The sequence below is a fragment of the Pseudophryne corroboree genome, chromosome 9 (genome assembly GCF_028390025.1).
Source record: "Pseudophryne corroboree isolate aPseCor3 chromosome 9, aPseCor3.hap2, whole genome shotgun sequence".
Classification (NCBI taxonomy): Eukaryota; Metazoa; Chordata; class Amphibia; order Anura; family Myobatrachidae; genus Pseudophryne; species Pseudophryne corroboree.
Window position 1 is genome coordinate 269,340,880 of NC_086452.1, and position 13,704 is coordinate 269,354,583.

Sequence of the window (13,704 nt, forward strand, 5' to 3'; positions counted from 1 at the left end):
CATTTTGGTTTATTAAATATAAAAGTATGAAAATAAAATGCTTTGTTCAGTTTTACCCTAATTTCCAAGGGCATCTTTGATATAAATTTTATATTATGAAGCAGTGGTTCTCAAACTGTATGTCATGGCACCCTGGGGTGCATCGGGCACTTGCAGGGGTGCCCTGGGCTGGTGGTCCAGGCAGAGCCGCCCCTAGGCATAGGCAAACTAGGCAAATGCCTAGGGCATTTGGTATGCCTAGGGGCACCAGCAGCTTCTGCTGATTAAAATGATATGTGGCATGCCTATATTCTGTATGTAGCATTTCATATGCAGATATAGCCACAGTCTCGCACAGTATATAGGCATGCTGCATATCATTTTAATCAGCAGAAGCTGCTTGTGCATCCTAGCCACATAGCAATGCCAATAAGATGCATTTTCACTAAAAAAGGCACCCAACATTAGCAGAGCTGCCAGCTGACTCATGCCAGGCATCTCCTGCTGCATGGCGCATTGAGGCAAGATGTATGAGGACACATCTGTATCCAAGCAGAGGCAACGGTCACAGTGTTAGCGGCTGTGTGAGTGTTGTGTGTGGGTGGGTTGATTGTGCAATAATGTTTGGCATATGTGTAAGGGACATTATGTGTATAAGGGCATTAATAAAGGTTGGCATAATGTGTAAGGCGCATTATGTTTATAAGGACATTAATAATGTGTGTCATATGTGTTAGGGGCTTTACTGTGTGGTATTATGTGTATAAAGGCATTACTAATGTGTGGCATTATGAGTATAAGGTGCTCTACTGTGTGGTGTTACGTATAGAATGGGCACTATTTTGTGGTGTAATGTGAATAAAGAGCAAGATGGTGTGGTGTAATATGAATAAGTGGTACTACTGTGTGATGTAACGTGAATAAGGGACACTATCGCATGATATCATGTGAATAAGTTGCAGTACTGTGTGGCATAATTTGAATTGGGGGTACTATTGTGTGGCCATTGCCGCATGCCAGCAAAAACATGTCCCTTTTTGGGCTGTGCGCCGAATGTGCGCACCGTTCCTTTTTAAAATATAGGGTATGGGAACACCAAAATAAGGACTGCTATGGGTGCGGGGTGATGGTACTGGGAAAAGGGTGCAGGGACAGAGGCAGTACTAGCGGTGGTGCTAGGGGCACCAGCCAAAATCTTGCCTAGGGCATCATACTGGTTAGGGCCGGCTCTGGGTCCAGGACCACTTCAAATTATTTATGATCAATGTAGTAGGCAAAACCAGTGCTGGTGACTGTCAATCATAAACTAGATAAATAGAAGCAAATCCTGACCTTCACCATATAACTGAACCGAATGAAGACATATAAACAAAATCTACAGTACTTACTAATTTTTTTTTTTTTATTTCTCAATAAGAAACTTTTAGCCAAGGGGTGACATGAAAACAATTCTCATACTCCAGATAGCTGTGATTCAAAAAAGTTTGGAAACCACTTTTATAAAGTGTAATGTGTAACTATTTCCTTCCCTGTAACATTAGCAGCACATCATGCAGTCTTAAATTATATACAGTATCACTAGATAGCCATATGCTAATGATTCATTAAGAACTGAAATAAATGTTCTGAACATAATGTTCAAGGTTTGTCTTAATACAATATATGATTGGCTTTGATAGCGATTAATTATACTCATATGCAACGTATTAATCAATTACATAAATCAAGATGTCTATGAAAAAAAAGTTAAACTGGCTGTGTTTCTCCCAGCTGAGTTATCATGATTTCATTACTTAACTGCATATTTATTACTAACTTCTTCAACTATAACCAAATTATTATTTATATAAGCTAATTCGTGGACCGCTTCTGTTTAATCACAATTTTTTTCTATTATTTGAGCCACACTATACATTATTTGGCAAACAATGGACCTGGTAATATGTCCACGTTACTAAGGGTAGAAGCAGGGTAGTACCATGCCATGTGCAGGGTTGGACTGGCCCACAGGGGTACAGGGGAAACCCCCGGTAGGCCCCACTGCCTGGGTGGCCCACCTCCTCTTCTAGGTATCAGGTTCCAGACTGTGCACTTGTATTATACAGTATATACATATGTTACCTTATACTGCACAAGACTATAGTGTATTTTTTACAGTGCATTGCCATTATTAATCTGGTACATTGTCATGCATGCACTAGCAGTATTTAATATACTTTACTATTCTATTTACTTTCTAATGATTAGCTAAATCTTTGTGGCAGCTGAAGACTGGCCACACCCCTAAACTTAGGCCTTATAATAGCATTCCCCGGTGGGCCCTTCATGCCCCAGTCCGACACTGGCTATGTGTCATGCTAACATTACGAAAAGACCAGGTCAGAAGCAGCCAAGTATGTGGTCGCTGGTTGTAAGGATGCAAGTCCAAGCAACTCTCCAGGCTGCAGTTACAGGCACCCCAAAATCCAGTGAAGGGTTCCACCAGTGCAGCAGTGATGACAACCCACCGGCCTTGCACCTTGGATGGCAGCACTGGTCACCCCTTCCCCCTCCTGGCATTAAGGATCTCTCTGATCACCATAGAACATGAATTTTCAGCTAAAAAATATGTAAATGAGCAAAATACATTTTTCCATCCAACACCTACCTGGAGAAACAGAAGAAGATATAAATTATATTAGTAGCTAATTCTACACTTTGTTTCCAGTCTTCCCTTAATACTCTAGCAAGTGCTCCAAGGGCAGTTTCTAAAATAAGAAAAAGAGAAACCATTCATCATACTCATCAATATGTCAGACATATGAAAACAATGCATTTACTGCCAGAGTCACAATGCACTGAAACTGCAGTCAAAGAACAACATCAGAAATGTTACTGTAACATGCCAGTAGTAAAACAAGTTTGCGTGAATTGGCTGTCAGTTGTAGATATGCAATTTATTTCAACTTAAACACATGCAAAATCCATGATGTTACAGAAGTGGGCAGAGCCCGTGTACTGAACAAATAAAGACAACAGCATAAAAGGTGTTTTTTTCCCATTTTGCCAACAGTCTTTACTACCAGCCATGCATTTAATTATTTTCACATCATTAGATCTTACTAAATGGTAATATACCTACAGTATGATTCCTAAAAAAATGTACAAAATTAAAACATTTTTTTTTAAAAGCTTATACATTTTTATAGACCCTGAACTAACGCTTGGAAACATATATATTTGTCATTCAGTGTCAATTCAACACACTGATTTTACCTCACCAGCTCAGGTCTTGTTCAAATTCGGTATATGGAGAGTATATATGTGGTCTAAGAAAAAAACAAAATTGTATTTAAACATCTCATGCCATTTCCAAAATATGGCTATGTAAAGTTTTCAAAAATCTGTCAAAAATGCACAACCAGCATATTTTCAAATCAATTATGATTATCTCAAAAAGTGTATTCACAAAACAAAGTTCTAAAAATTTCAGGAAGTAATAGTCTATACTATGTTTGTCAAGATTTAAAACTGGGAGGATAATGGGTTCATACTTAAAATAGGATTTTAATTACCTGCCGGTAAATTCTTTTCTCGTAGTCCGTAAAGGATGCTGGGGTCCATTTTAGTACCATGGGGTATAGACGGTTCCGCAGGAGCCTTCGGCACTTTAAGACTTTTTAACAGTGTGAACTGGCTCCTCCCTCTATGCCCCTCCTCCAGACCTCAGTATAGGAACTGTGCCCGAGGAGATGGACATGCTTGAGAGAGAGGAATTACTATTAAACTTGTGGCGAGATTCACACCATACATAAACAAACATGTCGGCTAACATGGCCTTTAACATGAGTCATACCAACTAGCATGCATAATGCAACAGCTGTCAACATCTGAACACATGAAAAATGTGCAAAAATAAAAATGTAATCAGCAGGAAAAATGAGCACCGGGCGGGCGTCCAGCATCCTCTACAGACTACGAGAAAAGGATTTACCGGCAGGTAATTAAAATCCTATTTTCTCTTACGTCCTAGTGGATGCTGGGGTCCATTTTAGTACCATGGGAATATACCAAAGCTCCCAGTATGGGCGGGAAAGTGCTAATGTTCCTGCAAAACTGACAGACCAAATTTTAGGTCGTCAACAGCCAAGGTGTCAAACTTATAAAACTTAGCAAACGTATTTGCACCTGACCAAGTAGCAGCTCGACAGATTTGTAAAGCAGAGACACCCCGGGCAGCCGCCAAGGACGAAACCACTTTCCTTGTAGAGTGGGCTTTTACCGAATTCGGTAACGGCAATCCTGCCGTTGACTGAGCGTGCTGAATGGTACCCCTGATCCAGCGCGCAGTAGTCTGCTTAGAAGCAGGACCCCCAATCTTGTTGGGGTCATAGAGGACAAACAAAGATTCTGTTTTCCTTATCCTAGCTGTTCTTGCAACATAAATCCTCAATGCTCTGATGATATCAAAGGATTTTGAGACGGCTGAGGTGTCGGAAGCAACTGGCACCACCACAGGTTGGTTGATATGAAAATAAGACACAACCTTCGGAAGAAAGTGCTGACGTGTTCTCAGTTCAGCCCTATCTTCATAAAATATTAAGTAAGGACTCTTGTGTGAGAGCACCTAACTCAGACACTCGTCTGCCTGAGGCCAAGGCCAATATCATGACCACTTTCCAAGTGAGAAACTTCAACTCTACGTCTTGTAGAGGCTCAAACCAGTCCGATTTAAGGAAAGGCAACACCACATTAAGATCCCATGGCGCCGCAGGAGGCACAAAAGGAGGTTGAATGCGCAGAACCCCCTTTACGAACGTCTGGACCTCAGGAAGAGAAGCCAATTGTTTTTGAAAGAAAACGGACAAGGCCGAAATCTGAACCTTGATAGATCCTAATCTCAATCCAGCATCCACAACCGCCTGTAGAAATAGGAGAAGACGTCCTAATTAAAACTCCACCGCAGGAGACTTCTTGGATTCACAAGAAGATATATATTTTCTCCAAATACGATGGTAATGTTTGGAAGTTACTCCTTTCCTGACCAGAATAAGTGTGGGAATGAATTCATTGGGAATACCCCTACGGGCTAGGATCTGGCACTCAACAGCCATGCCGTCAAACGCAGCCGCGGTAAGTTCTGATAAACTAACAGCCTCTGCTGAAGCAGGTCCTCGCGAAGAGGAAGAGTCCGAGGATCTTCCAGTAATAACTCTTGAAGATCTGGATACCAGGCCCTCCTCGGCCAGTCTGGAGCAATGAAGAATGCTCGAACTCTTGTTCTTCTGATGATCTTGAGAACCTTCGGAATAAGTGGAAGTGGAGGGAACACCCACTGGGTCACCAGTACATCCACTGCTATTGCTTGTGGGTCTCTTGACCTGGAACAATATTTCTGAAGCTTCTTGTTGAGGCGTGATGCCATCATATCCACTTGAGGAACGCCCCAACAACTTGTCACCACCACAAAGACTTCTGGGTGGATTCCCCATTCTCCTGGATGGAGATCGTGTCTGCTGAGGAAGTCTGCTTCCCAGTTGTCCACTCCCGGCATGAAAATTACCGACAGAGCTTTTGCATGTCTTTCTGCCCAGAGGAGTATCTTTGTCACCTCTGCCATTGCTGCTCTAGTTTTTGTTCTGCCTTGACGGTTTATGTATGCTACTGCCGTTACATTGTCTGACTGGATCTGTATGGGACGACCTTGAAGAAGGTGTGCCGCTTGATGAAGACTGTTGTACACAGCTCTCAACTACAAAATGTTTATGTGAAGGCGAGTTTCTTGACTTGACCATCTTCCTTGGAAGCTTTCGCCTTGCATGACTGCTTCCCATCCTCGGAGACTTGCATCCGTGGTCACCAGGATCCAGGCCTGAATCCCGAACCTGCGTCCCTCCAGGAGGTGAAAAATTTGTAGCCACCACAGGAGCTAAACTCTGGCTTTCGCTGACAAGATTATCCTTTGATGCATGTGGAGATGCGACCCTGACCACTTGTCCAGTAGGTCCCACTGGAAGACCCTGGCATGGAATCGGCCATATTGTAGCGCCTCGTAAGCCGCTACCATTTTCCCCAACAGGCGAATGCACTGATGAATTGATACTGTTCTTGGTCTCAAAAGTTGTTTGACCATGCTCTGAATCTCCTGAGCCTTTTCCACGGGTAGCAATACTCTCTGTACCTCGGTGTCCAGTATCATTCCCAAAACTGATAACATAATTGACGGTTCCAACTGGGATTTTTGAAAGTTGATGATCCAACTGTGCTGTTTAAGCACCTTCAGGGATAATGCTATGTTCTGGAGTAGCTTGTCCCTGGATCTCGCTTTTATGAGAAGATCGTCCAAGTATGGAATTATGTTGACTCCTTGTTTGCGAAGGAGAACCATCATCTCCGCCATCACCTTGGTGAATATTATCAGAGCTGTGGAGAGCCCGAACGGTAAGGGCCCTCATTCCGAGTTGTTCGCTCGCAAGCTGCTTCTAGCAGCATTGCACACGCTAAGCCGCCGCCTACTGGGAGTGAATCTTAGCTTATCAAAATTGCGAACGAAAGATTCGCAATATTGCGAAAAGACTTCTCTGTGTAGTTTCTGAGTAGCTCGAGACTTACTCTTCCAGTGCGATCAGTTCAGTGCTTGTCGTTCCTGGTTTGACGTCACAAACACACCCAGCGTTCGCCCAGACACTCCTCCGTTTCTCCAGCCACTCCCGCGTTTTTCCCAGAAACGGTAGCGTTTTTTCAAACACTCCCATAAAACGGCCTATTTCCGCCAAGAAACACCCACTTCCTGTCAATCACATTACGAACACCAGAACGAAGAAAAAACCTTGTAATGCTGTGAGTAAAATACCTAACTGCATAGCAAATTTACTTGGCGCAGTCGCAGTGCGAACATTGCGCATGCGCAATTAGCGGAAAATCGCTGCGATGCAATGAAAATTACCGAGCGAACAACTCGGAATGACCACCCATGTCTGGAATTGGTAGTGGCAATCCTGAACCGCAAACCTCAGGTATTCTTGATGTGGCGGGTAAACGGGGACATGCAAATAAGCATCCTTGATGTCCACTGACACCAGAAATTCTTTTTCTTCCAAGTTGGAAATCACCACTCTCAAGGATTCCACCTTAAATTTGAATCTTTTCAAATAAAGATTCAGAGATTTTAGGTTTAAAATCGGTCTGACCAAGCCATCTGGCTTCGGTACCACAAACAGGCTTGAATAAAAGCCTTGGTTCCTTTGTTCGGCAGGAACCAAGGCAATTACTTTGTCTTGACATAGCTTGTGTATTGCGTTCAGGACATTTGCGCTGTCTTGAGCAGAAACTGGCAAGGCTGATTTGAAAAATCGGTATGGGGGAAGGTCTTAAAATTCCAACCTGTAACCGTGGGATATTATCTGTAATATCCAAGGATCCAGCTCTGAGTGAAGCCAGACCTGGCTGAAAAAATAGTAGACGTGCCCCCACCCGATCACACTCCCGCAGAGGAGCCCCAGCGTCATGCTGTGGCTTTTGCAGAAGTAGTTGCTGACTTCTGCTCCTGGGAGCCTGAGGGTGTTGTAGGTTTTCTACCTTTTCCTCTCCCTTTTCCTGTGAAAAAAGGGGTAGTTTTAGCCTTTTTGTACTTGTTTGGCCGAAAGGACAGCATGGTATAAGAATTATATACTTTTTTAGCCGGTGCAGCTGCCGACGGCAGAAATGCTGACTTGCCAGATGTTGTAGTTGATATCATGGCATCTAGTTTCTCTCCAAAGAGGGCCTCACCATTGTAAAGGAGCGCCTCAATATTTCTTTTGGATTCTGCGTCAGCATTCCATTGATGGATCCAGAGCGCCCTGCGAGCTGAAATCGCCATAGCAGAGGCCCGTGAGCCCAGTAAGCCTTCATAGCCTAAACCAAGTAACCTGCAGAGTCTTTGATATGACATAGAATTTTCAGCATGTCATCTTTATCGACCGTGTCATTATTAACAATCAAGTAATCTGCCCACTTTTCGACTGCGTTACCTACCCACGCAGAAGCAAATGTGGGCCTGAGCAATGTACCCGTAGCAACATAGATGGACTTTAAAGTCGTCTTTAATTTGCGGTCAGCAGGTTCTTTTAATGAAGCTGACCCTGGGGCAGGTAAAATGATTTTCTTTGACAACCTAGTGTCACGATCCAGGTAACTAGACGACGTTTCCTACCTGTTAGGTGCTTCCTGAGATTGGCGCAGCGAGCCAGAGCCGGGCCATAGCTATGTTTTTGGTCACTGCCTGCAGCGATGGTTTCAGCGGCCTTCTCAGTGTTTGCACTTGCAGCGGTGCGGCGTTCTCAGTCCCATCGCAGCCGTCACTGCCGCGCCTGTGGTCTTCTGCTGGATGTGCGTCCTCTGTGTGCCCCGGCCGCCGCTTCCATCGATGTGGCCGCTGCGCGCATCTGGGCGTGTGGAGTTTTGCTGCTGCGGCCCCCGCTGCCATTGTTGTTTTACACATGGTTTCAGAATGCTTCTTCCCCTTCAATCTCCGTCAATGGGCGCAGCCATCTTGGTCTTGGATCACATGTCTCTGGTTCACCTATCCTCAGTGCTGCTGGAGCCGGGTCATAATTGTCAGCCAATCCCTGCTATTCGGCAGATATAAGTATCCTGTCCCAGCACCCAGAAGATTGTCAGTGCTTCATTTGTCTCTCCTGCGATACCAGTGTGCAGTTCACTGTGGACTCTCCTGTGGACCTTTCCTGCGGTATAGCCTGACTCCATGGTGTTTTCCTTCAGCTGTGCAGTTCCAGCTTTCCTGTGCTAGAGCTCTGTGTGCTACCTGTCATCCTTGTTCTCGCACCCAGTGCTAGCAGAGTGTATCTCTCCGGCTTCCCAGCAGCCACTCTCCAACAGTTCGCTGTTTATCTCTCAACCAGTATTAAACCTTTTCTGTGGAATACAAATCCTGTGAACCCCAGCTTCACTCAGTTACCTGCGAACCCCAGCTTCACTCACAGTTACCTGCGAACCCCAGCTTCGTTCACAGTTCCCTGCGGACCCCAGCTTCGTTCTAAGTTGCACACGTGATTCCCAGCATCACCTTTAACCTCACCTGGGCTCCCAAGTATTATACAGAACTTTCACTACCAACTCCGAGTTATAGATTCACGCTTTCACTTATTGTTTGGTTGCTTATTCATGACTTTTATGTTTTAAATAAAAACCCTCAAAGGCATCATCTGTTGTCGTGGTCACGCCTTCGGGCATCTGGGTGCTACTGCTTAAGTGCATGTCTAGGAGTCTCCTCTCACCTCCTAAATTCCGGTACCCGTCAGCCCCTACAACTTTGGCTTCCAGCTACCGTCACCAGCCCTCAGTTGTGACACTTAGACACTGAGGTGTCTATCATTGGGGGTGAATCCCACTTACGCCTATCCTCCTCAGGGAAAGGGTACGCTACCCGCAACCTTTTAGGAATAGCAAATTTATTTTCCGGGTTAGCCCAGGAGTCCACAAAAAAATTATTTAAGTCCTTAGATGGAGGAAAAGTCACCAGCTGTTTTTTATTTAATTTAAAATAATCTTTTTCCTCAGGTGGAGGTGTTGTATCAGGAAATTCCAACACCTCTTTTATAGCAACTATCATACATTGAATGCTCTTAGCCAGTTTGGGATCTATCCCCTCAAATCCCCAGTGTCAACATCAGTGTCGGAATCTGTGTCAGTGTCCCTTTGCATAATTTGGGCTAGAGACCTTTTCTGGGAACAGGAGGGGTCCCTAGTAGGTGACGTGGAGGAATCAGCAAACAGGGCATCCTCCACAGACTGTCTCCATTGCTTTGTCTGTTCTTCAGACTCAGAGAACTTCTTTGCTAGCTTAGACATATTACTCTGCAGCTTTCTCACCCATACAGGCTCAGAACACTCTTGTGCCTCCAAAATGGGTTCCTCTGGGGAACTACTTTCTCTAGACATGGTACACACGTGTACAGTCGCACCACTCCCACACAGGGGAGCTAATGGGGACAGACCTATACTAATGTCTGTCAGAGGGACCCAGAAGGAATTGCCAGTCCACACCACGCGCCCTATATGTATTATATACAATGAATATACATATATACCAAAACAGTGCTTTATATCCAATATGAAGCCCGCAGACTACAATAAATTATGTGCTCACCTCCCTTCTATAACACCCTGGCACTTGTATCAGTGATGTATAAGGATTAGCAGCTTGCAGGATCAGCGCTCCGGCATCTCTGTGAGGAGAAAATGGCGCCAAATGAGTGTTACAAGCAATTCTGAGGTGAAGCCCCGTCCCCTGAAATGGCACGGTTCAGCCACAGTAATATTTATACTGGCGGGGGTAGTGCACATCAGCGGCTCACATGTATGTACATATTGCAAGTGAGAGTAAGGATTTATCATGCCCCTCAGAGCGCCCCCCCCCCCCCCCCCCTGCACCCTGTGTGAGAGACATGTTGCTGCGCAGCATCCCGGGTTGCGCTGGTACCTTTATGGCGCCATGATGACCGGAGGGCCCCTCTCTGCAGGTCTCCGGTTAATACTCACCAGCCTTCTGACTTCTGGCTCTGTTACGGGTTGGCGGCAGTGCTGTGGGAGTGAGCAGCAACCAGGCAAGGGCTGTGTTCAGTACCCTTCAGGAGCTAATGGTGTCCTGTCAGCGGAAGCAGAGCCATTAAACTAACTGAGAAGTTGGTTCCTACTCCCCCCCCCCCCCCCCCCCCAAGTCCCACAAAGCAGGGAAGCTGTTGCCAGCAGCTTCCCTGTAAAATAAAAAATCTAACATAGTATTTTCCAGCAGAACTCTGTAGAGCTCCACTGGTGTGCATCCAGTCTCCCGGGCACATTCTCTAAACTGAGGTCTGGAGGAGGGGCATAGACAGAGGAGCCAGTTCACACTGTTAAAAAGTCTTAAAGTGCCGAAGGCTCCTGCAGAACAGTCTATACCCCATGGTACCAAAAATGGACCCCAGCATCCTCTAGGACGTAAGAGAAAATTAATTTTAAAGCAAGGTAGTATATTCAAAAAAGCCAGGTGTACTACAAGTAGTAATAGGTAATAATAAGATTTTAAACCTACCGGTAAATCTTTTTCTCCTAGTCGGACTCCGTAAGGACCATGAGGTATAGACGGGCTCCGCAGGAGACATGGGCACTATAAAGAACTTTAGAATGGGTGTGCACTGGCTCCTCCCTCTATGCCCCTCCTCCAGACCTCAGTTAGAGAAACTGTGCCCAGAGGAGATGGACAAAATGAGGAAAGGATTTTGTTAATCTAAGGGCAAGATTCATATCATCCACACCGTATAACCTGGAATATACGCAACCAGTTAACAGTATGAACAAAACAGTATCAGCTAAAGACTGATCTCAACTGTAACATAACCCTTATGTAAGCAACAATTATATACAAGCCTTGCAGCATTTGTCCGCACTGGGATGGGCGCCCAGCATCCTCTACGGACTAGGAGAAAAAGATTTACCGGTAGGTTTAAAATCTTATTTTCTCTTACGTCCTAGAGGATGCTGGGAACTCCGTAAGGACCATGGGGTTTATACCAAAGCTCCAGACCGGGCGGGAGAGTGCGGACGACTCTGCAGCACCGACTGCGCAAACGCAAGGTCCTCATCAGCCAGGGTATCAAACTTATAGAACTTTGCAAAAGTGTTTGAACCCGACTAGTGTTGCCATATAGGTAATTGTCCGCACTCAATATAATATTAGGGCAATGGATGTTGTCTGAATCAAAATAGAATTCATTATAAATAGGCGATGTAACCATAGTGAACAGTATACTTAATATATATAGTAAGGAATAGATATGAAATAAGTTTGAATGTATGAGGTAATGTGTAGCTGATTTAAGAAATTAGGTTTGTATATGTGTTTATATATTTAACTGTATATTTGTGTTTTACTGCAAGATGGTAAAACATAGTGTGGGGAACAGGTTTATTCTGCTCTAGCCATAAATAAGGCTAGAGAGGTCACAGTACAGTATAACAAAGAATGCATTTACAATCAAATGGACAATGGAATCCACAGGTGTACATTTAGATCAGAATCAAGATTTGCAATACCACTGGCAATTATAAAACTAGCTGGTCAATTGTCCAGAAGAGGTTAAAGCTAGGGACCATAAATTAACTACTACGAAAAGAGATCACATCCATTGATAAAACATGCTTCAGGCAAACAAATATTGTTACACTTCAAATAACCAAAGGAAGGTCTTTGATGTACAGTATAAGGAAAGGACACGTTTTATGGCACCATACCTGCTTGAGCAGAATATCCAACTTGGAGCAGAGAACGTTTTATTACACCTTGGAATCTGACAAACATATAATTATCTATTCCATTGGAAACTATGAGAATATGATAGTTTGAATTGGTAAAATATAGGATAAAAGGAGCAGACTTTTTAGAAGGAAGGAGAAGGAGGAGAAGGAAGTTAGTCAGAAGGAGAGAAGGAGCAAGAGGAGAAGGAGACATGATCCTTGGGATGGCAACCATGTAACTTGCAAGTATAAACTATGATAGTAATTGAAACTGTTTGTGAAACTTATGTCATGTTGTATGTTATATAACTAAGGGAGCATTAGATAAATAATAAGTATATATATCACTACTGTGTATATCTTATTCTGTACGATTTGATCTGCCTGTAAATAAATAATCATATAAAAAGAGCGGTAATATTCAAGCTTGAACTCTCTTTAAGGAATCTTAACTTCATAATTTCATAAGTCATATATATAAGGACTGCATATATTTATCAGCCACTTAGTAAGCCTGACATAATATATTTGCAGATATATATGATAAACGCATATTAATTAAAATATATCCATATATTAAATACCATATATGATATATTAAATATTAATATTCATAAATATGATTCCATAAATCAATATTGGCGACCACGGAAGGTACTTGTTATTACTGAATCTGATTATAATATTAATAAGGAGTAGCAGATGCTATAAGCTGGCTACCAAATCTGCAGAATCACGGTGGGGATGTATCTATGAAAATTTATTACCATTGTGTAATATTATCTTGTATTCTATATAACCTAGGATAAATGTGTTAGTGCAATATACGTTATTTTAACGAACATAATAATTATTAGGAAGCAGCACCAAGGGCTGTAAGCCTGCTGGCAGTTTACAGGATCACAGTGGAATAGGTTACAAATGAGAACTTTAGAATTTAAAGGCCTAGAATAGAAAATGTGGACAGTGGAAATGAGTATTTCCAAGTAAATGAATATATGTACCAGGTATTAGAGTTTAACCTTAAGACACCAGTCAACCTTAAGGAGAGGATACCGTCGGTACAAAAACAAAGAATATAAAAATTTAGCATTGTAAATGATTGCAATGTTAAAAATGCAAAAGTTTTCTGTAGCATTAAGAAAAATGCGCAGAACTGCAGCTTTAGAAGCCAAACAGAAATGTAAAGAAGAATCAGGTTCACGTCTTCGTAAGGCGTGCGTGACCATTAATGCACAAATGCATTCATTATTTAAGTCCCTTAAAAAGGAAAATAAACAGAAAAAGTGTGGGGCAAAAGCAAAAAGCCTGACATAATATATTTGCAGATATATATGATAAACGCATATTAATTAAAATATATCCATATATTAAATACCATATATGATATATTAAATATTAATATTCATAAATATGATTCCATAAATCAATATTGGCGACCACGAATAGGTAGCTGCTCGGCAAACTTGT

General features: G+C 43.0%; 1 protein-coding gene across 3 annotated transcripts in view; it reads right to left on the bottom strand.

The window, feature by feature from the left end:
- Positions 1-13,704, bottom strand: part of KIFAP3 (kinesin associated protein 3) — a 631,738-nt gene that overhangs the window by 419,136 nt on the left and 198,898 nt on the right. For all 3 annotated transcript variants that reach the window (XM_063940294.1, XM_063940293.1, XM_063940295.1), the window contains exon 6: positions 2,627-2,726. In XM_063940294.1, coding sequence (XP_063796364.1) covers positions 2,627-2,726 — 100 coding nt within the window. The remainder of the gene's footprint in view (positions 1-2,626; positions 2,727-13,704) is intronic.